The 25,819-nt window shown below is 41.0% G+C and overlaps 1 protein-coding gene across 3 annotated transcripts in view; it reads right to left on the bottom strand.

The window, feature by feature from the left end:
* FRZB (frizzled related protein) overlaps nt 1–23,721 on the bottom strand; it is a 29,936-nt gene extending 6,215 nt beyond the window's left edge. Inside the window, exons 1-3 of one of the 3 annotated variants that reach the window (XM_036320698.1) lie at nt 22,351–23,721; nt 15,074–15,121; nt 1,601–1,666 (exon numbers count right to left, since the gene is read on the bottom strand). In XM_036320698.1, coding sequence (XP_036176591.1) covers nt 1,601–1,666; nt 15,074–15,121; nt 22,351–23,245 — 1,009 coding nt within the window. In that variant the 5' untranslated portion in view covers nt 23,246–23,721. The remainder of the gene's footprint in view (nt 1–1,600; nt 1,667–15,073; nt 15,122–22,350) is intronic. The other 2 variants (XM_036320696.1, XM_036320697.1) reach the window with 2 other exon arrangements.
* Between the last annotated feature and the right edge of the window lie 2,098 nt (nt 23,722–25,819).

Genomic DNA, 25,819 nt, shown 5'->3' with positions numbered 1-25,819 from the left:
ATGAAAATTAGCCAACTAATAGCTGCATCCATGCCCCAACTCCAAACAGAAACTTATCTAATTTCCCACCAGTACAATGTGCATACAATAGAAATTAAGTTACTAATTCTAAAAAATTTAGGACAAAAACCTCATTTTTGCTTCACAGGTATTTTAATTTTCAGAAAATTGGGTGCCTCAAATATGAGAACTTACAGCAAACAAAATGCAACTGCCCCTGCTTGGTGTGACTTGTGAGCAAAGGAATCCCTTTCCGTCCGTGTTCTGTTCTGTATTTTAACAAAAGATAAGATTTCCCGTTTGGAAATGTCATTTTGGAGAGTCAGATGATAAATTCACAACCCAGCCAGCAGACATTTTGGGATCCTGGTTTATGTGAATGTGCTTCGCAGCATCCATCAACTCTTAGGGATCAGTGAGCTGTGCAAACGTTCTCAGACTAATGATTTATTTACCCAGTGTGGCTACTATTTTCATTAGAAATTTTTAGCACACATACCCCCTCCAAAATAAATATCTCTCTGCAAGACTTACTTTATTATTCAGTAATTTTATGAAAGCTCAAGAAATTTTACCTGAACTAATTCTGAATGAAGCAGAGGTTTTGTCTGAGTTATCAACTGCTCCCACCCCCACTTTGTTTTCTCAACAGACACATAGATATTTATGAAAATCAATGTATTGGGGGATTTTAAACTTTTTTCAGATGTTTTTTTTTCCTGCTATTTAATCATTGGAGTGCCTGCCTTCCCCACAGAGGCTCTAAGTAAGACCCAGGCAAGTGAAAATCCTTAAACTGCAGGCAACCCGGTTATTGTTGTTTGGTTATGAGAAAGTATCTTCTTTCCACTGGTTGTAATCTGTGTCCCATTTTATGGGGCGGCATTCTTTCAGCTACCTTGTTGAAAATACTCTCTTTCCCTGACTTGCAACCACTAGTATTCTGACTTTCAACAAAAATAAAAGCGTTATGAAAGCTGAATAAAGTAAAAACTGATTAAGTAAAGCAAAATAAATACAGACTCAACTGAACTTCAAGCACCTCTCACGCGCAATTCCAGGGGGAGAGTCCCTCCCACCCAGTTGAAATGTATCTCTATACTCGGTTACATGATTCTATGATACAGCAATGCTACCTGATATGCTTCAAAATCAATGATTTGTTAAGAATTTTGCCCACATCAGACATTTTAATTATTTGGGACAGGTATCCTCTCAAAAGTTGTCCTTATTTATTTGCTTTTAAGTCTTATTCTTTATATATATTTTATTGATTTTTTACAGAGAGGAAGGGAGAGAGATAGAGAGTTAGAAATATCGATCAGCTGTCTCCTGCACATCTCCCACTGGGGATGTGCCCACAACCCAGGTACATGCCCTTGACCAGAATCGAACCTGGGAACTTTCAGTCCACAGGCCGATGCTCTATCCACTGAGCCAAACCGGTTTTGGCTTAAGTCTTATTCTTGAACTGCTCTCTCGCTCGCTCTCTCTCTCTCTCTCTCTCTCTCTCTCTCTCTCTCTCTCACACACACACACACACACACACACACACTTCTTTACACAGCAGTTTATAGATCAACCATGAAGTTATCCTTACCATAGTTGTAATTGTTTCGGAAATAGGTCTTCTGTGTAGCTCTAATAGGCTTACATTTGCAGCGTTCTGAAAAACATAACATTTTATCTGTAAGCAAAATTTCAACATTAGCTTTCATTTATTTATGCACACCTTTTTGGTTGGCTAGATTCAATTTGGTGGCGATAAGGCTCTTTAGAGATTCTATGTGGCTGATCTCTTTGTCTGGAATTACATTCATCTTCATTCTCTCTGCATAGACTTTTTTTTTTCAGTAACAGTAGACTCCGAAGTTCCTACTCTCTAACAAATTACCCAAATCCTGAGGAAACACCTTCGCCACCATGCATGAGGAGAGCATGACCCCTGAATCCTGAAAGAGGATGCTTCGTGCTTATGAAAGTAGACTCAACACCTAGTGAGAGGCAACTTCCTTCTTCTGCTCAGGTCACTGGTTTACCCCTCAGAATACCCCTGCATTCACATACGCCTTACAGGTGACACAGCACTCCTCCAAATCTTAGTTCCCGGACCGACAAGCTACTCGATGAGATAAGCAGGTATTATTACAACCTAGTGCACTTTGTGAAGTTTTTAAGAAGAGAGGCTCAGCCCCTTCATAGGCAGAATACCTGCTATTTAACTCAATGGCATCTTTACGTTTAGTGGAGGAAATTACTACATGCATATTTTGAAATGAGAAGCTTCATGTTGCTTAAATATCTTGTGAGTAGTGACCAGGACACATTTTATGTGTAATACAGGTGTATGCCATAGAAATTCTAATTATCTCAAAATGTTTCATATATAGGACAAATCATTTAACATCATGGAAATGGACTACTAAATTGTTTACAGGTTACTTAGCTGAAAAAATATATCAAATATGCATCATAACATGGTAGGTTGTTAGTCATTAAAGTCAATATAAGAAGAGAAAATAACACACAATTATTTTAGAAAACATTTTAGTTTGTGTAAAGGTTATTTTTTTAAATAGTGCTCCAGAGAAAGCTTCATTAAAAATGAAATGGTATGTGTTTCTTCTATTTTGACACAGAGAAATAAAGAAAAAAAAGAACACATGAATCATAGTAGGAAGCCAACAAAAATATTTTGTTTAAAAAGTGTTTTGTGTTAGCATTGAGACGAATAAAAGGCAGAAGCTTTTGTTGACTACGTTATGTTTTCACATCAAAATAAATTTTGATTTCAGTCGAACCTGCAGAGGACATGTTTTAAAATACCCCAGTCCCAAGGAGAGTGGAACCGTTATCACTTTTTAGATTCTGGAACTAAGCACCTCAACTGGGGGAAGGTGCTCTTCTGCAGAGCAATAGCGGCAACAACTGTTGTTCTCGCCCACAGGAGAGGTGAGAAATTTCTCATGGCTACGCATAGCACTTCCCCTGTTCTGCAGATAATTTTTCACACACAATTTCTGCAGAATAAATATTTCAAGAAAATAAATAATGGGTAATATCGGTGCTGGTTGCTATTGTAAAGAATAATAGCTTTCTTATTAGCAAAACATGTATATTCCCGTTAAAAGAAAATGGAAGTTATCTAATTCTACTGTTTAACTTTATTTTGTACAGAAATGTTACACATTTTTTTAAGGAAAGATGTTTTTGAGATGAGACTATTTCTGGAGATTTACAAATTATCCTCACCCATATATAGATAGGGCATGTGCTTTTCTGCATTTAAAGATAGATATCTAATGCCAGGACTGGTGTGGCTCAGTGATTGAACTTTGACCTATGAACCAGGAGGTCACAGTTTGATTCCAGGTCCGGGCATATTCCCGGGTTGCGGGCTCGATCCCCAGTAGGGCATAAAGGAGGCAGCCGATCAATGATTCTCTCTCATCATGGATGTTTCTATCCCTTTCTTCCTCTCCCTTCCTTTCTGAAATCAATAAAACATATTTAAAAAATAAAAACAGATATCTATCAAAAATAATGCATGTAGATAAATAACTACATATTTGTAATTCTTCAGAAATCTGCACATCTATACATATAAAAGTCTAAGCAACCATTCAACTGGTAGCTTTGACACACACTGACCACCAGGGGGCAGATGCTCAATGCACAGGCATGGAAACATGGGACAGACTGATGAATCTCAGAGGGAAGAGGGGAGGGGAGGGGAGAGGGCGGGAAGAGATTAACCAAAGGTTTTATATGCATATTAGAGGCCCAGTACATGAATCCGTGCACCTGTGGGGTCCCTAGGCCTGGCCTGTGGGGATTGGGCCGAATCTGCAGTCTGACATCCCCCGAGGGGTCCCAGATTGCGAGAGGGCACAGGCCAGGCCAAGGGACCCCACTGGTGCACAAATCCGTGCACCAGGCCTCTAGTGCTCTAATTTAAAAAAAAAAAAAAAAAAACTCTTGGCAAAAATATAGTCACTGGGCTGAGTCTAATATGTCATTACCATATAACTTTGCTTGAAGCACAAATAGATTTCATAAAACTTCCCAAGCAGAGATTTTTTCAAAAATTATATCATAAAGGAAGATTTCAAGTAAGTATTTACATAACTATATATACACAACTACATATACATAGTTAAACCATTTCCTACTTAATGAGCTAAGCAATTATATTCTTGGGACAAAATTTTGTTCATCCTCAATGCACTTATTTCTGATGGCCTCAGAAGTGGCAACGCCATACCATATATGTCGCCCTTTCCATGCTCCAATCCCTAGCTCTTGCTATAAGCAATTATCTGTCTAGTTGAAGTAACTAGTAGCTCAATGAAATAACAGGGTAATAAAGAGGAGTGGAATTTTATATCTACAAAGTTCAAATGTGTAAGGACTTCCTTTCACTTATTTATATTCATGAAAGTGTGTCTTAGAACAATAGATCTGGAGGATTATCCTTTTCCTAATGTTTACTCACATCTATATATATATTCCCCAAAGCCCAAAAATTGGAAAATTGGAAAGAATTATAGAAGGATACACTGCATACATTGTTTATTACATTTTTTGTACCTGCCACCCTAAATCAGACTGTAGCAGCTTCTTTTTCTTTACTACCAATAGTTGATTTCTTAGACTTTTATTGCGCCACTAGTATTATTATTATCTCTACTTTAATTTAATTTGCCAATAATTTTGCTAAATAGTCTTCCTCTCCAGCTTCCCAATGGCACAAGGTTTTTAAGTTTTATAGTGGTAAAAGAAAAACTATTTATTGCACTTTGCACAAAAATAATTAGAAATTAGTTTGCTTGCATTCCACTGTTGAGAAGAAAAGCTTGTAAAGAAATTGAAAAAGGAGCTGGCAGCAATAAAATAAGTGACAAAGAGTTCTTCAAATGTAGGGAAGGTTTTAACATGAGTTCATCACCCTAGTACAAATATGAGTTTGCAGAATTAACGTGCCCAGCACCCCATATAAACCATGGTCTGCACTTCAGGGAGATGCAGACAGTGCACTGTGGTGCCTGAGAGGACAGTAGTCGCACCCTTTGTTCAGTTTTCTGCTCATAAATATTGGCTCATTTATTGAAAACACATAAAGACGGTATTATTTTAAAGGGTCATCGGCGGCGCCCGGCCCACACCCACGACACGCTATTTTAAAGGGTCATGTTGTTTTACAAGCTCTAAAGAATTTCAAGTACCTGATACAAGTATGCAATTTGACTCTCACTGGACCTTCACTATTTAATGCAACCTTGTTTGAGTTCAAGCTGAAGTGTGATATGACTTTCAAGCTAACACTGACCTTTGTTTGAAATTGACTTCTTTTGGGTGTCATCCAAAGCTGTAAGACTATAATTAACTTTGCCAGATTTCAAAACTCCTATAACCTTCCATGTACCATGACTTCAGAATACTACTATCCAAGAATGAGTACTTTTCTGCTTTTATAGGAAAAGACCTTAGATCTGTGCTCAGGGTTTATTGTCAAAAAGAAGGGGAGGGGGAAGAAAATACGATTCTATTTATGTTATGATTCTCACTGTAAGTCTTTCAAGACTGACTCTTTCTAGTCAGACCAGAGTTTAAGTCATTGTAATTTACACCAAATGCATTCAGTGTATGTTTTATATCCTGGCATTTGACCCTAGAATCCCCCTCATCTTCTTCCCCTCCATTTTAAGATACATAGAGCAGACCACAAATTTTAAAACAGATGCAAAAATAAATTTTTATGACTCAAAAATCTATATCCTTAACTATGACTTCTTTATTGAGATCCAGATCTATATTTTTAACTGCCTGTAAGAGTGTCCATAGCATGACCTTAAGTAGTTTTAAATATACATCAATGTCCATCACACCATGAACTTGTCTTCCTCCTATGGAAATAGTCTTTTCTGTCTCTACAACCCCGGGATAACCATGCTTCTGTAAATGTGAGATGGGAAAGGAAATGAGAACTAACATTTGTTGAGCCCTTTTAGTCACTTACATGTTAATTCATTTTACAAATATTTTATCATGCACCTGCTATATGCCAACCTCTGTTCTAGACAAGTAGGACACCTGATGGGCAATACAGACAATGCAGAATAAGTTACAGATATTGAACAAGTAATTACACCTAAAATCATTTCTTTTCATATGTGATGAATGCTATGAAAGAAAACTACAATGAGCAAAGAGAACATGTAACCTGATTATCTAAATTAGTCTGGTCTTCTGACAAATTTCAAAGAGAATGTGGGGGTGGGAGGGTACTTATATGCATAGCCCATGGACAAAGACAATAGTGTGGTGAAAGCCTGGGGGAGGTAGGTGCAGGGTGGATCGGGTCAACAGGGGAAAAACGGGACATCTGTAATACCTTCAACAATAAAATAAATTTAAAAAAAAAACAGTCCAGTCTTCAAAGTCTTCTGAGAAAATGACATTTATGCTTAAAACCTGAAAGATGAATTATAACAATCTAGGCAGGAACAATACCTTAATATGTAAGATATCTGAGAAGTTCATAAAGGAGAATGAGAAAGAGCATCCAATGACAGGGAGTCAAAAAGCTGAAAGAAGAGGGTGTTCCAAAAAAATGGAAAGCAGTCCTCTGTCAAAAGAACCTCCAAGCTCAACTGAGTTAAGAGAGAAAAGTGTCCATTAAATTCAATCAGCAAGGAGAGAAGGGGACTCAGAACAAAGGGAAGGGGAGGACGTTGAAAGCCAGGCCATCCACTACACAAGCAAAGAAAGGAAAGAAAGATCCAGATGTTGATGGGCTTATACATCTGATGGTGGGATGAGGAGAGAGTTTCTTCTGATGGCTTTTACTTGATCTCATTGAAGGATGAAGTAACATCAGCAACTGTGGGGAATGAGGGACCAAGAGAGGCAGGGTCTAGAAGTGTAAAGAGAGAATAAAAGATATACAACAGTTATTTTATTAAGTAGAAAGGCAAACTTTCTAGAGAATAAAGGCAGGATTGCTAGGCAATGTTAATTGTGTTTTTTAATTTTTATCTTGAACTTAAAAGTGAAACCAGTCACCCCAATTGAGCTATTTTCTCTGACAACTAGAATTGAGACTGCCAGTTGAGTGTGGCAGAAGAAAAGAAAGGCAAGGGAATTGAGGGTATTCTCAAGAGAATGATTATTACAGTGCACCATTAAATCTCAGGTAGACAAGGAGACTAGTGAACAGATAAATACACAGTCTCACTGGAGCAAAATGTTTAGCAATGATAATACTAGAGCAAATCTGCTGAAATGAAAAAAAATGGTAGGCAAAAAGAGGGGTACTTAAATTAACATTAGAGTTCTGGCACTACTGCCCGATGGCAAAGCCCAGAATGTGCCCACGAAAAGGGATGGTTGGGGTAGAACAGACAAACAGGTTTGTGAAATGAAGAAGTCCTTGCACAGATGGATTATCTACTTTAAAATCAACGTCACCAAATGGCAACATGGATGGGTGCCATTATGGAGCTTGTTCAGAGATCCCTTAATGCAGTGGTTCTCAACCTTCTGGCCCTTTAAATACAGTTCCTCATGTTGTGACGCAACCATAAAATTATTTTCATTGCTACTTCATAACTGTAATGTTGCTACTGTTATGAATCGTAATGTAAATATCTGATATGCAGGATGGTCTTAGGTAACCCCTGTGAAAGGGTCGTTTGACAGCCAAAGGGGTCGCGACGCACAGGTTGAGAACCGCTGCCTTAATGGAAGGTGGGAAATACATCATTTGACCTTCCAGAAGGTCAGTTCACCACTGTTCTAGAAACAAAGCAATTATAAAACATGCCTAACTTTCACTCTAAGACCATCTTCCCTCTTCCAAATAGCAAGTCATAAAATAAACACCTTATTGAAATATAGAGGATCTTATTCCTAGGGCATAACATATAACATAGAACCCTAGTGTCCTGATCTAAATGATGAAAGAAATTTTAGCGACAACAGTGCATATCCTGCAGAATCAGAAACCAAGTAGGTCTATACTACAAAGTAGGCATATACCACTAGAAGAGTCGAGAAAACACCATGGTTAAAAGGATGGACTTTTGTCAGACACAGCTAGGTTTGCGTCTAGGATCCATTCCCTACTATTTAACATCTAAAAAGTGGCAAAATGTAAAGTTACTGTGAGACTCATTGGGATTCCTAACCCATCATTTATAAAGACTATCTAATACAGTGACGGTGAACCTATGACACGCATGTCAGAGGTGACACGCGAACTCATTTTTTTTGGTTGATTTTTCTTTGTTAAATGGCATTTAAATATATAAAATAAATATCAAAAATATAAGTCTTTGTTTTACTATGGTTGCAAATATCAAAAAATTTCTATATGTGACACGGCAACAGAGTTAAATTAGGGTTTTTCAAAATGCTGACACGCCGAGCTCAAAAGGTTCGCCATCACTGATCTAATGAGTAAAAAAGGTAATATTTTTCCAGGTTCCTCACCACCTACAGAGCTGTGATACCTATCAAAAGTAAGCAAAACAATGGGATTTTTTTCAGTAGTGCTTGATTCTACTGTTTTGACTCAAGTAGATCACAATAATTTCTATCCTGATGTAGGGAGTCCATTTAAACTATCATGCACATATCCCAAATTTGAAGAATCAAGCTTAGCAAGCCAAAATAACCATACAAGTGGCCATTCTAATCCTATATAATAAAAGGCTAATATGCAAATTGACCAAACGGCAGAACGACCGGTCACTATGATGCGCACTGACCACCAGGGGGCAGACGCTCAACACAGGAGCTCATGGCTGGCAAGCGCAGCGATGGTGGCAGGAGCCTCTTCCACCTCTGTGGCAGTGCTAAGGATGTCCGACTGACTGCTTAGGCCCACTCCCTACCTAAGCAGTTAGTCGGACAACCCCCAAGGGCTCCCAAACTGCGAGAGGGTGCAGGCCGGGCTGAGAGAGCACCCCCCCCCACCCCAGTGCACAAATTTCATGCACTGGGCCTCTAGTGATATTACAGTGCTGAAGAATAAGACAAAATGATTAGGCCTTCACCACACTATTGTCTGTGTCCATGGGTTATGCAAAATGCTCAAAGTCACTAATCATCAGAGAGATGCAAATTAAAATGACAATGAGGTACCACTCCACACCTGTCAGCATGTCCACCATCAACAAATCAACAAATGACAAGAGCTAGTGAGGATGTGGAGAAAAGGTAACCCTATTACACTGCTGGTGGGAATGCAGACTGGTGCAGCCATTATGGAAAACAGTATGGAGTTTCCTCAAAAAATTAAATATGGATCTGCCATTTGACCCAGTGATCCCACTTTCAGGAGTGCTATATCCTAAGAAACTAGAAATACCAATCAGAAAGAATATATGCTCCCCTATATTCACAGCAGTGTAATTTACAATAGCTAAAATCTGGAAACAGCCCAAGTGCCCATCAGTAGGTGCATAGATAGAAAAGCTGTGGCTCGTTTACACCATGGAATACTATGCAGCTGCAAAAAAGAAGGACCTCTTACCCGTTGAGACAGCATGGAGGGACCTGGAGAGAATTATGCTAAGTGAAATAAGCCAGTCAGAGAAAAATAAATATCACGTGATCTCACGCATATGTGGAATCTAATGAACAAAATAAACAAGTCAACAAAATAGATACAGAGATATAGAAGCATGGAGCAGACTAATGAATCTCAGAGGGAAGGCATAGGTGGGTGGAGAAACAGATTAACTAAAGAACTTATATGATAAAAATATTCTTTTTTTTAAATATATTTTATTGATTTTTTACAGAGAGGAAGGGAGAAGGAGAGGGATACAGAGTTAGAAACATCGATGAGAGAGAACCATCGATTCAGCTGCCTCTTGCATGCCCCCTATTGGGGATGTGCCCGCAACCCAGGTACATGCCCTTGACCAGAATCGAACCTGGGGCCCTTCAGTCCACAGGCCGACACTCTATCCACTGAGCCAAACTGGCTAGGGCGATAAAAATATTCTTTATCTTGATCTGATTAATAGCTATATGGGTGTATGCATTTGTCAAAATTCAATGCAGCATTCATTAGTGCATTTTACTATAAGTAAATTTTACCTCAATAAAGTACTATTAACATAAATTTCATATAAGATATTTCTCTCGTTTTTCCATAAATTGAACTGTATCACGACTTAGCAGCTGTTCATTACATGTTTAAAATAATATTTATTCCCTAAAGATAGACACAGGGCAAAGAATATCCTATTAGATCTTACTTTGGATTAGAGCAGTATGTGGAAATGCAATGAAGTTGATTGTTGAACCGAGGTAATATAATAAGGCTTTAAAAAGCAAAAATAACATTTGCTCAATTTAGCTGAAAAAACAAACCTCAAATATTGTAATAAAGGTCTCGATTCATAGTTATTTGAACTCTGTAAAAGGGAATTACTTAAGATTGAGAGGACTAACTCTATATTAATAAGAAAAGGAAATTTAGTTTACTCCTTTAAGATTTATGTCCTTGGAAAATTTTAAACTGCCTTTCACAAGGTGTCTGGATCCAAGAGTCATTCACGATCAACAAAATATAAAGTCAACGCAATTTGCCCGTTTTTCTCTCATGAAATCTCGAAGTGCGATGTTTTGTGATGAATTCCAAAGAGGTCAACTGACAAAAAAATAAAGTAGGCTTCACAGTCTTCTGGAATACAATGTTTCTACTTAATTCCAAGCACATAGAAAAGAGGTGAAAGAAAAGGGAAGTGCAGACGACTGCTCACTCCTTCCTACCACGTCCTTGGCATAGAACATGCCTGGTATGAGGAGGTGGTCATTCCATTTGTGGTGAATGGTCAGGTGGATGAAGTCTCAGTGCTGGGGATCTGGGAAAACAATTGTACCACATACTGAAAAAGAAGGCTGCGAGGAGGAAATTTTTAATGAAAAGTTTACTTTGTTTCTTAAATCTGTTGTGTTTGGAGTGCGAACAGACTGCCCAGGTAGCAGTGTTTGGAGAAGTGTGGTACTCTACCTGGGCGAGTGATCAGGAGGAGTCGTAGGTGATGACCTAGCCCACGCAGCTGGAGGGACACCGGTAGGAAGAGACCATTGTAAGGAGAAAGGAGCAGGGGCCAAGCACAGAGCCTCGGGGAACGCCTGCCGCTGGGCGGCAGGAGAACCAGGACAGTATGGGTAGCCGCCCAGGGAGGAAACTACTGCAAAGCAACAACAACAAGTAGATATGCCACTATAAAATAACGTTTTTTATTTACCCTAATTTTGTCTCCAATAAAGGGTAGATGTTTTCCCAAGTCAATTCAGCCTCTGTGGTCAGCAAACATTTGCACCAAAGGGGGAAACCAACCAGATTCCTTCCCAAAATTAGTAGGAAGCCCCAAGGGCAGAAAGAAATTGGAAGGAAAGAGAGAACGGGTCTATACTACCCAAGCGAGGCCGGCAGAGGCCATCCCCCTGGGTGCCTGGCAGGTGCAGGCGACCAGGAACCTGCAGTTCCTCAGCGGCTGCCACTCAGCTGCCCAGAGGAGCTTCTCTGAAGGACCTTTGAAGCAGGGCCAGGAAGAGGCTAGTGAAAACACTGGCGTGCACCCAGCTTACCCTGGGGGCTACTAGTAATGCCCTCATTTGAAAACACAGCGGTGGGCAAAAGTAGGTTTACAGTTGCGCCTATAGAAAATGCATTGATTAATAAATTAATAATAATACAAGAATAAACTCTGTGTTTCATGTCATCACAACTGTAAACCTACTTTTATCACAAGGGAACCCCGAGGTCACTATAATCTGATTTTATATTAGGAGGCAGACCCAGAGAAGTTACGTAATTTGGTCACGATCGTATAATTAATTAGTGTCAGAAATTACCAACTCTATCTCCTCTCTGGGAAATTTGTGTTTTTCAAATATAAAAGCTCATAAATTGGTCACCGTCACAAAGTAGAAGACTCTGGGGATTCTTTTTCAGGATTACTTTAATAAAAATATATCTTTTAATTGCATCATTTGATTACCTGCCTCAATTTTCTGTGTTGACTTGACAGACCTAGTGATTCAATGGAACAGAACTAAAATTGTTTTTCTCCACATTCCAAGTTATGGAAACAAGAGAGAATGTTCTCCTTATTATGATAGTGAGTTTACACTATTGTGGTGAGCTGCTCAGACAGAATTATTATTTCTAAAAAAAGAAAATTGTTAAGTTTAGAGGCACAGGATAAATTAACCAGAGTGAAAATTTCTTTTCCAAATTTCAGACAGAAACAGCTTGACACTTTTGAAAGACGGGTTATGTGGATTACAATGTTTTTATGTCTTCCTCATTTCCTGTTTTATCATAATCAACCTCAGCTGTTACATTACTCCAAAGAATAGCATTTTGACAAATTATATTTTCTTTTCAGAACATGCGAATACAAACAGAATGAGTTTGGTTTTGTTTGCTGGCTTTTCATCACTCCCGTTATGCCGGAGAACAGGAAAACATTATGAAAGAGGAACAGTAAACACTGAAGCCAGGAACGTTACATTCATTCTAGATAACCTTACACATTGAACTATTTTTGTATATTATGTATAGTGTTGTTGATGTCTTCTGTTTCACACGCGGAAGTGCTATGTTATTCTAACCACAGCTTCAGGACAAATTGATAGCACATGCACACACATGGCCAAAAATTTTGACTAACCCAACGTACTGTGTATTATACAAATGAGCTTTTTGGTTTGTTTTGACCAAATACAATAGTAGGAGAGATCTTTAAAACAGAACTATTGCTGAACACTAATGAATTTTTAAAAGATAAATGTTTGTTGGGGCGCCTTTGGTAGACATTGTCTCAGCTCAAACACTTCTCACTCTGCTGGGAGTCAGTGGAAATCAACAGAGAAAATTGGTCCAAGCTAAAGAAATAGATGTTTCGAACCTGTTTACAAACTTAGTAAAATTAATTTTAATTTTTAATGTTTATAAATGTTATATTATTTTATGTTCTGCTTCCACATATAAAACACCCGACCAGGCAGTACATACAGACCCAAATCAATGAATTACTAAAAGAAAATGAATAGAAGTATATAATAATTAATTACAGTTATGATGTTCTTAAAGAAACAAATGCAGCATGAGTTGTATTAAAACTGGAAACAACCCAAAACTCTAGAAACATTGGAATGAATAAAGTGTCATCTATTCATATGCTAGACTACAATGAAAATTTGAAAATACTGCTCTACAGCATAATAAATAGCAAAGGAAACCACAAACACAAATGCACAAATTACATGCAGACTGTAGGATGCCATTCATAAAAGTTTAAAATCAGGCAAAAGTTAATATATGCTTCTAGAATTCCTGCCAGTGGTTATCTTCAGGAAGAAGCATGGAAGTTATGATTTGGAAGAGGCACGGGGAGGCTTCTGGAGTGGTGGCAATGGCTCTATCTTGATCCGTGTGGTGGTTACATAAGAGTGTTTACTTTGTGGAAAGGCACTGAGCTGCATGCTTTTATGATTTATGATCTCTTCTGCGTATATGTCATACTTCATTTAAAAGTTTATTTTATGATAAGACGGAGTAAGTAGATTCCATCATGTCTTTCCCGCTGAATAGAGTTATAAAACCTAAACAAAATGCATGAAGCAGCTACTTAAGGACTCTGAAAAGTAAATAGTAGCAGGAAGATGAAGAAGACCAGTACCATCAAACTGGTAATGGATTCATCATTTTTCCCTTCTGCTAGGCCCCAGCTGAGGGGCTAATTAAAGCTCAATCATCAGGTCCCAGCAAAGCAGATTTAAAAGAGCCTAAATAATCAATTGCTATTCTTATTGTGTTTGTGCAAATAATCAGGCCAAATTGAAACTGGACTTAATACAGTAAAAAATTGGTCTTAATTTGGCTCTTTAATGAAAATGAGGGTGATTTTAGGGGGGGGATTATGTTTTAAAGGACTCTATAACACAATTGTAAATAGTAGACACTAGGTCAATTAAAAGCTTTATTTTTCACTTATGAAGATTTGTAACACAGTTTGTCTCCACCAGGTTACAAGCCCTATTTGTATTCAGGAGATACCACCTCTAGACACCATCACCATTTCCTTCTGTGCCCAGGTCTCATTGTCCCTCTGACAGAGAGCAAGGGTCTCTTGGCTCTGAAGGAAAACTTTGCCCCTCTCAGCAGGAACAGCTACAGAAGAGACCTGAGCCCTTTTTCTCTGAAAGAATTCAGAACCAAGATCCTTAGGAGGAGAGGGGGTTAGGCAGTTAGACATGAGCAAAGCAAGGATGATGGGCCAGGTACAGAAAGTCACCAGGGTGGAAAGCCCTGGGTGCCTGCCACAGGACAATTGTAGGGTGCGACCTTGTCCCCAGCGTGACCTTCCCTCCCCTAGCACCTCACTGGCCATGCAGCTTGGACACCCTGACCTTTCCTCCCTAGAGATAAGATCTAGGCCTCAGCTGTATTTCAGCTCTGGGCTCAGAAAAGCTGAGCTCAGGACCAGCTGCATTGAATAATGACCGTCGGGACCCTGACCCTGAAAGGACACACCTGGAAAGCTGATGAACATTCTATTGAGATCTTCCACTGGGACCTCCCCTAAAATCTCCAGCCTTGAAACCCTTAGCACAGAGGACCCTGCTCTCCCTCTTGGGAGCATACCAGCGCCTTTCCCTCCTCCCCATCCCCTCCCCATCCTCCTAGGTGTGTCACCTTTACCCTCCACGTCTAAGCTCCAAGGGCTCTTCCTTTACTTCTATCTTATTTCCTAAGCCCACTTCTTCCATGAATTACTTCTACCTCTGTGACCTTCCAAATAAATGTTCTTTTATATTAAAAAAGTATAGGATTCATAAAATTCATAGAATTTTTAATGACCAAAAGTAAAGGTCAATTTTATCACATGCTAATTTTAAAAATTAACATAAATAAAAAATAATTTGTATAAGCTTACTTTAAGATGTAGGGGCACAAATGTCCCCAAACAAGACTTCAGTATCTGGGTTACATCAAAGATTTGACTACAAGTGAAAACCAGGAAGGTAGTGATGTACTCACCACTGCTCGCCCCTCTACAGTTTCCATTACTAGAATCCATAGGAAAATCTGAAAGGTGATAGAATAAAGTAAGAATCATCACATATTCATTATTACTTCAAGAGTCTATACATATAAAAAGCTAATATGCAAAGTGTCCCCTTGGGAGTTCGACCAGGAGCTTGGTCGCTCACTATGACGTGCGCTGACCACCAGGAGACAGTGTGGAATGAAGAAAGGCCCCAGCCGGCAGCCGGCAGCCAGAAGGCCCCGATCGGCCCTGATCGCCAGCCAGGCCTAGGGACCTTACCCATGCACGAATTTACGAATTTCGTGCACCGGGCCTCTAGTTTCTATATAAAAATCTAATTCAGTCACAGTTATGATCTGGATAAGAATGCAGGTATCTTAAGGAAGTAGATGCTTATTAGTGCCATGAGGTTGCCACTCTATCATTTATAGGTCAAATAAAGACAAGACCTATTCTTTCATCTGATTGAAAGGTAATTTATTTTTTATGAATCCTCATCAACTGTGCATAAAATTTCAGGACTTAATAAATTTTTTTAGTTTCACCAAATTTGTGAATTATGAGCATCCTACACAATAAAGCCCATGCACATGTTAGGCACTTGCCCAACACTTATCTCTTGATGACTAAACGAGCCAAACACACCTCCTCAATAAATAAATGTGTCACACTTTAATGGAATACATTTAAATTCTTCGTGCCTAAAGGGGAAAAACATTCAGAAAGCACTCTCATGCTCTTTGTTAACTATAAACAGTTCTTCAGCAGGATTACTCAAACCAGTGCAAATAGGCATGGTAACTGGAAATTACCATTTGCACTTTTCATAATCCCGAAATTCCAGAAAATCGTAATGATAAATGATAATGGAAAGTTCTTCTGTGTTCTAATTAGGAAAGCAGCCTAATGAATAACAGAGGGCCTCAGCAAGGCACCATGCTGAGAGATGCCGTACCTACCTCTATATTTTGATTGACACTTCAACTCAGTACTTTTAAACAAGAGTTTTATATTTGTATCAACACTTTATGTTAAATGAGTTTAATGCCTGTGTTTATCCTAATTGAAAATAATGTTCTTTTTCTATGTTTTCTTCATAGGTCATATCATGAGTAAGTTAAACTAGGAGGGTTAATACCAAGTTAGGACAAAAGCACCAAAAATTACAATTAATGAGCCATATACTATTAATTTAATGCCTTTTATTCTATTTAATGACTTCATTCACAATAAATGTATCCAAATAATGTGCCAGTGGCTTTCCCATTCCTGAATAAGTCCAATAATCATGTGATGATATGCATGTGATTTATAAGATCTCTCTGTAAATAGAGAAATCCTGTTAACCCACATTTTAAATAATTGTTTAATGTTACAAGGTTGAAAAAAAATGAAAAATAAAGCTCTTCTCTTGGAAAAGAAAACTCCTTTGGTACAGCTGAATCTAGGGAAGTGGTTTTCTTCTTTCATTCTTATTCACAGAAAAATATTTCTACACTCTTAAGAGTGCTTAAATGTCAATTGTTAGAATTATAAAAAAAAGAGAAACAGTGTTCTAATTATAAATAACTCAAAAATTGTTTTTAGAAACTTAAAAATTCTAACAAAATCATCCTCAATTAAAACGGTAGGTTTTATTGGTCGGTTTTATGCCCCAGGTGTTTCGAGTAGGGGTCATAGAGATTTCCAGAAAGTTCCTAAAGGAGCCGGGAAGGGTAGGGAGCTTTTCCTAGGTAGAGAATAGCCTGTGGAAAGGTAAGGGGGTCAAAAGCCACAGTACGTGGCCCAGGGACCTGCCAGGTTTCCAGCGTGGCTCACACAGTGGTGAAAGCTGAGAGAAGGGAAGCTGGAGACAAGGAGGGATGAGATCGCGAAGGCTAGAGGCATAGAACAACCATTTTAAGCAACAGATTTGCATTTCAGGAAGATCGCCCTGTTGGAATATGGAGGGACAATACTGGAGGTAAGTGAGTCAGCTTTCATTCTATGGCCATAACCCATGTGACAAACACCGAGATTCAAACTAAGAAAGTAGCATTAGAGAAAGAGGGATGGGAACTGGATTTCAAGTAGATTCAGCGCACTTGATACCTATTGAATATCGGGGATGGGGAAGTGGGTGGAAGCAAGACTGACCCGCAGGCCTACAGCTGGAGTGTGGCAAGTGCCTCATAACAACACAGAAAATACTATAGAAGAATAGGCCTGTGAGGGTAAGGAAATGACGAGTTTACTCTGGAGCATGCTGAGCCCGAAAGCCTAAGGATTAGATGTGAAATCTCGAAGGCACATTCTCTGATATCTCAAAAGAAGTCATTTTATCTTTTGAAATCCCTTATCCGGGGTTGTTTTTTATTCTCTTAAACTATACAGACAGTCCCCCAACTTACAATGGTTAAACCTTACAGTGATGTCAAAGTATTACACATCCAGTAGAAACTATACTACAAAGTTTGGATTCTGGTCTTTTTCCAGGCTAGCAATACGCAGTATTGTGATGCTGGGCAGCAGCGAGGAGCCACAGCTCCCAGTCAGGGGGATGATGTGGGTAAACAACAAACACTACAGTGGACTGCGTTGCCAACATTTTTTGGACAGTCTGTGCTGAGCACGCTTGCGGTAGGCTAGCCCAGGCTAAGATGTTCATTGTGCTAAATATATTAAATGAATGTTCAACTTACAATATTTTCAACTGAGTAGGGGTTTAGCATAGCCCCATTGTAAGCTGATGAGCATCTCCATATAAAAGGGCTTTCATGATGATAAAAACAGTGCTTTCACTGCAATCTGATGGTCAAAAGACAGATTCTCTCTAAAATGAGGAATCACTTCTTTCTTCATAAAAAGGAAGTGTAGTGTAGAATGGGTTCTGGTTGGAATCTTCTTTCTTGTAATAGCTTTATGAGTTTGGATACATCACTTAACTTCTCTATTTGCTTCAGCTTTCTTTTCTGAAAAATGGATATAATAGTACCCTCCATGACATAGCTATTATGTAATTAATAAATTAATATGAAGACACACTTAAAACAGCACCTAGAACACTGAGGTGTAATTAGTTCTTATTTTATTGCTGCAAATGATCCCTCTCCTGAGGATGATGCGTCCTTTCCGCAATCATGTTGTTGTTGTTAAATGTTTATACTGTGCTTTACCGTTTATCAGTCACAAGAATATTTCTTTTGTTCTTCACAATCCTCAATGTTAGTCGAATGACTTGCTTAAAGTAAAACATTAATGGCAAATCTGGAATTCCAACTAACGGCCTATAACTCTAGAGCTGTGATTTTCTTCAAATTGAGGAAAATAGTCAACTCTTAACTATTCTAAAGTATATATCTACATGGTAACTCTTGGTCTCCTCTTCTTATACATCTAGTAAAAGGAGAATGGCCAAATATAACATAGTCAGTTTTGCTACTTATAGCAACAACTATTTGGAAGTTTGTCAGGAACAAAATTAAAATGAATTATTAAAATAAGATTTGGGGACCACTGATAATTGGATTAACTGTAGATTAAATAACACTGAGATATTCTTCCCTACCCCTTCAGAGCGTCTGTCATGATTTTACATGATGGATTCTTAAAATCGTGTTTTCTCTCCAGTTTTAATCTAAAATTTCCATTTCTCCTTTCCAATCCATTTTCCTCCTATCACACTAAATAAGTCTTCCTTCTGAGTGTTTGGCCCCTCAAATATTTGCAGACCAGGGCTGAAGAAAAGGCTGCCTGTTCCTCAGAGAGTGGAGAAATGATTAAACAGCAGTTCATGCATGTGAAAGTTGGCCCGGCTCTGTCGGCGAGACAGGGCCTGGAGAAATGTGTTGAGCAAGAGCTGGGGTGACAAGTTAACACCGCTACGGAGACCAGCAGTGACTGAGGAGTGATTATAAAGCCCTTGGCATGGCATGCCATGGGTGTTGTATAAATAGCTGTTAAATATCATACCGTAAATTTTCTGAAATACATGAGTGCTCTGCTTCTGATAAACCATCGGTAACTAACAAACAGCCATCAGGCTCATTCTCTCTTCCTGTTGCTCCCAAAGGAACGTGTTCTCGGGCCTGAGGTCCAGGTGGATTTGTATAAAATGAAACATTAGTAAGCTTCTATGTTCAGAAGAAGATCTGCTTCCCCAGGTAGGTCCTACTGTGAAGCTTGTTTTCCAGAGCTGACCTGACCAAAGCTCTAGGGTGAATCTCCAGTGACCAACATACCATTTCAAAAAACAAATGAACACACACAAGAAGTATCAATTTTCTATAACAATGGTAATCGTAGTAGAACAACTACAGCAGCAGCAACAACTTGTTAAGAGCCACGAATCAGGTGGTACATCTGCTGTTTAATTTCATTTTCACATGCCTGTAGGAGGTAGACAGCACTGTCCCCCTGATACAGGTCAGAAAACTGAATCAGAGAGGTTATATAATTTCCTCCTGATAACAGTTGACATAAAGCAGAATGAAGATTCAACCACTGGTCTGTCCATACCCTTTACTCACCATACAATATTAATTAGCCGGCTGAATGACTAACTTGAACTGATAAAATTCTCAGATAAAGCAGTCCTGCATGTAGCCATACCCATATAGTAAAAGTAAAATGTGGAAAAGGAATAAATTTAATGTGAATTTATTAGTAATGGTCAGGATATGATATTTGTTTTAAATATATGTTTTGCCCTTAGTATTTCAAAAGCAACAAGCAGTTTGAAGCAATACTCCATTTCAGTAAGACTTTGCTCTGTAAGATGTTCTAAACTTGTTTGCGGAGTCATACTGTATGTACTATGAGGAAGCAGATCCATGTGAATGGCAGGATTTGAAAACTCTTCTTGGCACTGAAGGAATGTGAGAGGTGGTCCCGTTTTTATTCAGGAAGACCTTATTTTTATAGTCAGCTGGATTCTAGTCAGAGGACATAAGGACTCTGTTTATACCTGGAGGAAGTGGGGGCGGGGGCAAGCCCAGCTCCGTGAACTATCATATCCCACTGAACCAAGGAGTATATTTGCATCGTAAATTAAACTGGCCACATGTGGTAGTTCCTAAGTAATTCCAGGTGCCTGACAGTTTGACCCAGGATGGGGAATGTAATTTTCAGCAAACTGGCCTTGGAAACCAAGGGGACCCTTCAGGCTAGAATCCACCCCTCCATGCCCCGTTCCCACGTCCCCTCCCGCTCCCTCCTGCCACAACAGTCTGAATCACACTGAAGGTAAAGGCAGGGGGGAAGGGAGATCTTTACTAAAATATGGTTCCAACTGCCACCTACCCCTACTTATTTTTCTAGCAAGGATTGCGTCAGCAAAGCAGATATAGTGGCATTTTAAGGTAGCTCAGAAATCAGGTCCATGACTGGCAAATTGTTCCATGCATGTCCTATTTATGTGAGAGCTCCAATGAGGCAATTGTTCTGTGTCTGGTCCACAATGGTAGGTAACTCGGGGACCCTAATGGAAACTGCTCTGAGAGCCATTCACCTGGCCAAACCTCTCTCATTTGAGGGCCATCTCTGAGAGGCTTCAGAGCAAGTCTTCTCCTTTAAGGGGAGGACTGCATTTCACAGGAATCACCGGCACCTCACTCCTAGCCCCTGGCCTGAGAGGAACATCAGCATTTAACGGATTCTAAGTACTTGGCAGCCCAGAGCAGCAGCTCACCCAGTTCTTCCAGCGTCTGTACAGTGTGTGACAGTACTGAGTGCAAAGGCTCAAAGTGCGCTTTTAGCCCAAAGATTAATTACAAATTCATTTCTTTCTGATTATTTTATACAAGCAGTTCCTGGTTCTTGATCAAAGTCAAGAAAACCATAGGTATATTCAAAGAGTGATACACTAAGTGAAGTGACCATCAAAAGCTCTTGAAATCTTTCTGTTCAGTTTTGGTTTTGTGGCTATTCATACAAATACTTTCCCCCCCCCCCACTCACTTTATATTAAACGGGTAATGTACACAAAGAGCAAATTTTTTTTCAAATCAATTATCTGACACCCAGGAACTATTACCTAGACATGGACTGAGGACATGAGCTTAGGCTGAGCACATTGAGAGGCAAAAGGAAAACTTTATGCCCAAGAAAAGGACAGGAAAGGAGGCAATCAAGTCTTCACAACCAAGAACAGAGCTGACCTGGGAAGGGTATGAAAGAAGACCAATCATAAAAGATTGGGTTTATTTTTTAAAGGACACGAAGGGTGACATTTAAGTTTGGGTTAACTGGCGGGCGCGATACTGAGTTAGCGTGAAATGGACCCTAAGGAACTAGGTTCAGTTGGGGTCTTCAGAGTTATGACTGTCATACTGAGACCAAACACCAGTGAGAAAACAACCTGTGGTTGGTTCTATTAAATGCAAAACAGCAATAAAGTTTTATGGTAGGGAAAGACTGAAATGAATGTGTGGTTGATGTACACACAAAAAGAGCATGAAATAAGGTACTAAAGACAAATTACTTGCAGAAGGTAAGAGTGGGGTAAGCGGTGAGATTAAAAATAACATTACATGAGTGTGTGATGATAACACGCCTTAAATATAACTCCTTTCACCCATATGTCATTTACAAAATGACTTGGAGGCATATGGGAATGTGAAAAGCGCCGGGCAATGTCACTCCGCCAGCTCTGTGGCAGGAGCAAGTCGCAGGGGCTAATCAGCAGTGCATAGCAATGTTTCACAGCTGTTTCAGTCCGGCATGGAAGGACAATTTGCCTCATTGAAAGGCGAGGGAAATTTAAGGCGAAGGTAATTGCTCAAATTGGATTTTGAGCAAACACATACCACTAACGTCTGTGGGTCCGAGTAAGGTTACTGAAATTATCTGGGCATTGTTAATGATTAGAAGAAAATGGTGCTTCAGTTTTCCGTGTACACCATACAATGTTGACAAGCATCTCTAAAACATTACAGAGAAAACGGATGATTGAGAAAGCGAGGGAACCGGGCAAGAAAGCTCAGTGACTGTAAACAAATAAGCATTTTTTAAAAGCATCACTACACAAGACCTGGATACTTCCACGTGCAAGGAGTGGAAAGTGCGGGGTGCGTTTTGAGTAGAAGGGAGATGGGAGTGGAGGAACCAGTGTGTTTTAGAGAAACACATCATCTGCTGGAAGACAGTGCAGCAGTTGGGAAGGGTGATGAGGGGAAAGAAACGGAGATTAAGAGAAGTGGTCGGAATAGAAAAGGCAGGATTCGAGAGTAACGGACTCCGAGTGGCTGGCTGTGAGGCAGGGAGGGAGGCTCGCAGCGTCAGGACTCACCGGAGCCGTCGGCAGTGACGATCGCCTCGGGAGAGATGCACACGCCGCGGTCATACACCGGCAGCTCCTCGCAGGCCAGGCTCTCGGGCCACGAGTGGCGGTACTTGATGAGGATGGGCTCACAGCCCTGCCGGGCCCGCTCGCACACCGACTTGCAGGGCTTGATGGGCTCGTGCTGGAAGTCAATGGTGCAGATGGGCGCGTACATCGCGCAGAGGAAGAAGAGCAGGTCGGGGCTGCAGTGGGTGCCCAGCAGACCTTCGAACTGCTCGATGGCCAGGATGGCGTTGGCCTGGGTGCTGTGGTGCAGGTGGTTGGGCATCTTCGTCATGTTCCAGGGCAGGGACTTGCACAGGGGGATGCGGACAGGCTCGCAGGCTGCAGCCCGGGCTCCGGGCACGCGGAGCAGGCAGAGCGCAGCCAGGGCGAGCAGCCCGGCCCGCAGCAGCAGCCTCCCTCCCGGGCGGCCGCAGCCCATGATCCCGGCGGGACGGGGCAGGGAGCAGCTGCGCCGAGCACGCCGAGAGGCCGGCTCCGGCGTCTCCTCCTCCCCCCTGGAACTGGACACGACGATCTGGGAGCCTCGCCTCCCCCGGCAATCTCCCGGCTTCCGAGGATCAAATTCCCCCAATGGGGTCCCACGAGCTCCACCGAGCTCCCGCCGCCGCCGCCCCGGCCGCTCCCGCCGCTCTGGCTGCCCTTCCCGTCGCCTAAGCCTCGCGGGGCAGCAGCACCTATTTATTTCCCGTCCCCTCTGGCAAAACTTCAGACTCCGCAGATGAACCCGATGAGAGGAAGCGAGGGAGAAATGAAAACAACAGTAGAACTCAACGGAGGTCGTTGGTGCTCCGGGGTGGCACGTCCCCTGGCTACAGAAAGGTGCTAAAAGAAGCATGAAAGTCCCCGCAGGGAGGAGGAGGGCGCGTGGAGGCCGAGCAAGGAAGGAAAACCAAAGAGAAAAGTCCCCCGGGGGGCGGGGCGCTGTGCAGTAAGAGTTTGCAGGTCTTGCAAGCTGAGCCAAAAGATCCACTTTTTGCTGGGAGCTGCCGCGGCTGCAGCGCCCGCGGCCGGGAGGAGCCTCGACGGGAGGTCTGCGCCCGGGACCCGCGGGTCTCCGCCTTCCTACCTCCAGGCCAGGGGGCAGCTCCGCCCCCGGTGCAGACCCGGCCCTCTAACGCCGGCCCCCCTCCCTAGGAAGGAAAGGAGCTAGAGAAAGAAGGGCTGTGGGTTGGAAGCGGAGGGGAGGGGGAGCCTGGAGCAGTCAGGACGCGGTAAACCGAGACAGCTCCGACCGGAGACCTGCAGATCTACCCCACCCCCACCCTGCGGAGCCTCCCGGGCTGGCCCCGAAGGAGAGCCTCCAGCCCCTGACTGAAGAGCCACCCCAACTTCCAAGTGAGGAGGCTCCCCAGTTCCGCACTTGGGAACCCACCCAGCCCCAATCTCCCTGGTAACGGAAGCTACAGCTTTATCGGTGGGAGCACCACAGTTCTGCAGAAAGTCAGACAGGAAGGGGAAGGACTGAAGCAATGTCACTTTAAAGGTCCAAGTCGCAGAAAACATGGACCCTGGTGGCAATGGTGGAACCTTAACCAGAGCTCTTGACTACAGCGGTCTGCACTTTAGATAATTAGCTGGAAGGAAATTGCCTTTCATTTAAAAAAATAAAAAAAAGGACGAAGAAGAAATGCTGAAAACAATTGCAAATAGGCCACCAGAAGCAAAATAAATAATAAATTTTTCTTTCTTTGCCCTGCAGACAAAACCTTTGAGTTTTGCTTGCTTTTTTTTTTTAATCTTAAGAAGGAAAACTAATTGCTTTAAAGCACTTGAACATAAAATGGCACTTAATATTTAACTCTCCTCACCAACAATTTCACCTAACACTTGAGGGAAATGTGTAGGAAAACTACCCCACAAATAATAAGGATGATGATGGTGACAACAATAAAATCCTTCCCATCCAAATGAGCTCAGCCTAGAGAGGAAAATAGAAAACAGACCCCCTCCGGGCCTGCTCCTGCCACTAATGAGCCACCTCCCCCACCCTTCCAGGGCGTGCTGTAAATGGAATGACCCGCAGAGGCCCGCACCCTGCCCTTTCAATGGGAAATCGCAGAGCAAAAGGACTGCAGGCTGTGAGAAAACACAGCCCTCATTGAGAGGCGAAGGAAACAAAGCCTAAAACAAAACAGGAAGTCACCTTTGCTCTACATCATTGAGATAGTTCACTGCTGAAATCCATCCTTTCTCCGCCGATAATAAGCAGGAAAAGGATGCCCCCGCTTTAGAGCACACAGTGAGACCTCGGTTGCCATTCTCCAGCCCTGACTTGACAGCACTTATGAAACCTGGATGCTAACTTGAGATTATGAGATTTTATCTCTAAAATGATGATCATCATCAATATGTGCCTGCAGTAACATTTTTCAGAAGGAAGTTTGTTCCACTTAGGGGGATGGAAACAAAACAAAACAGATGGTAGGGAGTCAGTTAGTATACAAACTTTGCCTGGTCTATAATTATTGTCATTTAAAAAAAATAAGAAAGTCAAAAATTATTTAGCAAGTAAAACTGAAGTGGAAAAATGTTAAAACAGTCAATATTTGAGCATTTGGGGCCTATTCTGTATTAAGGAAATGTAGGTGGGGTTTTTAATAAATTAGAAAAAGTGAGGGATAGATATAATAGATACTTTGCTAAAACATTTTCCTGCTATCTTAAACCTGCACAGTGTAAGGAGAAGTGTAGGTAGCTGGAGAGCCAGTGTCTTAATGGTTCTCCCACTATCTACAATGAGGTTTGTTTTTCTTCCCCTTTACAGAAGTCAGCTATCCCCTTTGTCTAACATATTCCCTCACAACTTTTCTCTAATCCAAAACTGTCTTTATCAAAACTCAAAATAAGTTTCAGTGCCTCCCAGAGGTCTTTTTGGCCATTTTTCTAGCTAGTGTCCCTTGAACGTTCATTTTTGCAAACTGTTCTTTAGCACGTGGCAATTTATTGCTTCAGAAAAAAAATTTTTCATTACTCAATTGGATGTGCGCTGCCTTCCTTAAGAGCATGTATGACTTCTTAAAGAAGAGAATTCTTCTTTGATTTCTTTTGAAATAGGCAGTTGAGAAATGTTGGCTGGTGGCATTTAAAAATGCAGTATTTTAAATATTAAGTATACATATCTTAGAGATGTAAAATCTAATTGAGTAAATAGTGACAGTTAAGTTTGAAAAGTAACCTGTATGGTCCTGGCTGGTGGGCTCAGTGGTTAGAGTGTCAGCACGTGCACTGAGGATCTCAGGTTCGATTCCCAATCAAGGGCAGTGCCTGGGTTTCAGGTTTGAACTCCGCCCCTGATCTGGGCGAGTGTCGGAAGCAACCAATTGATGTCTCTCACATAGATGTTTCTCCCCCTCCCTTCTGCTCTCTCTAAAAATCAATGAAAAGACTATCTTCACTCCTTGGGTGAGGA

Source organism: Myotis myotis, unplaced genomic scaffold (assembly GCF_014108235.1).
Source record: "Myotis myotis isolate mMyoMyo1 unplaced genomic scaffold, mMyoMyo1.p scaffold_m19_p_8, whole genome shotgun sequence".
Taxonomy (NCBI): domain Eukaryota; kingdom Metazoa; phylum Chordata; class Mammalia; order Chiroptera; family Vespertilionidae; genus Myotis; species Myotis myotis.
The sequence above is the reverse complement of the archived record's forward strand: the minus strand, read 5'-3'. Positions and strand labels throughout refer to the sequence as shown.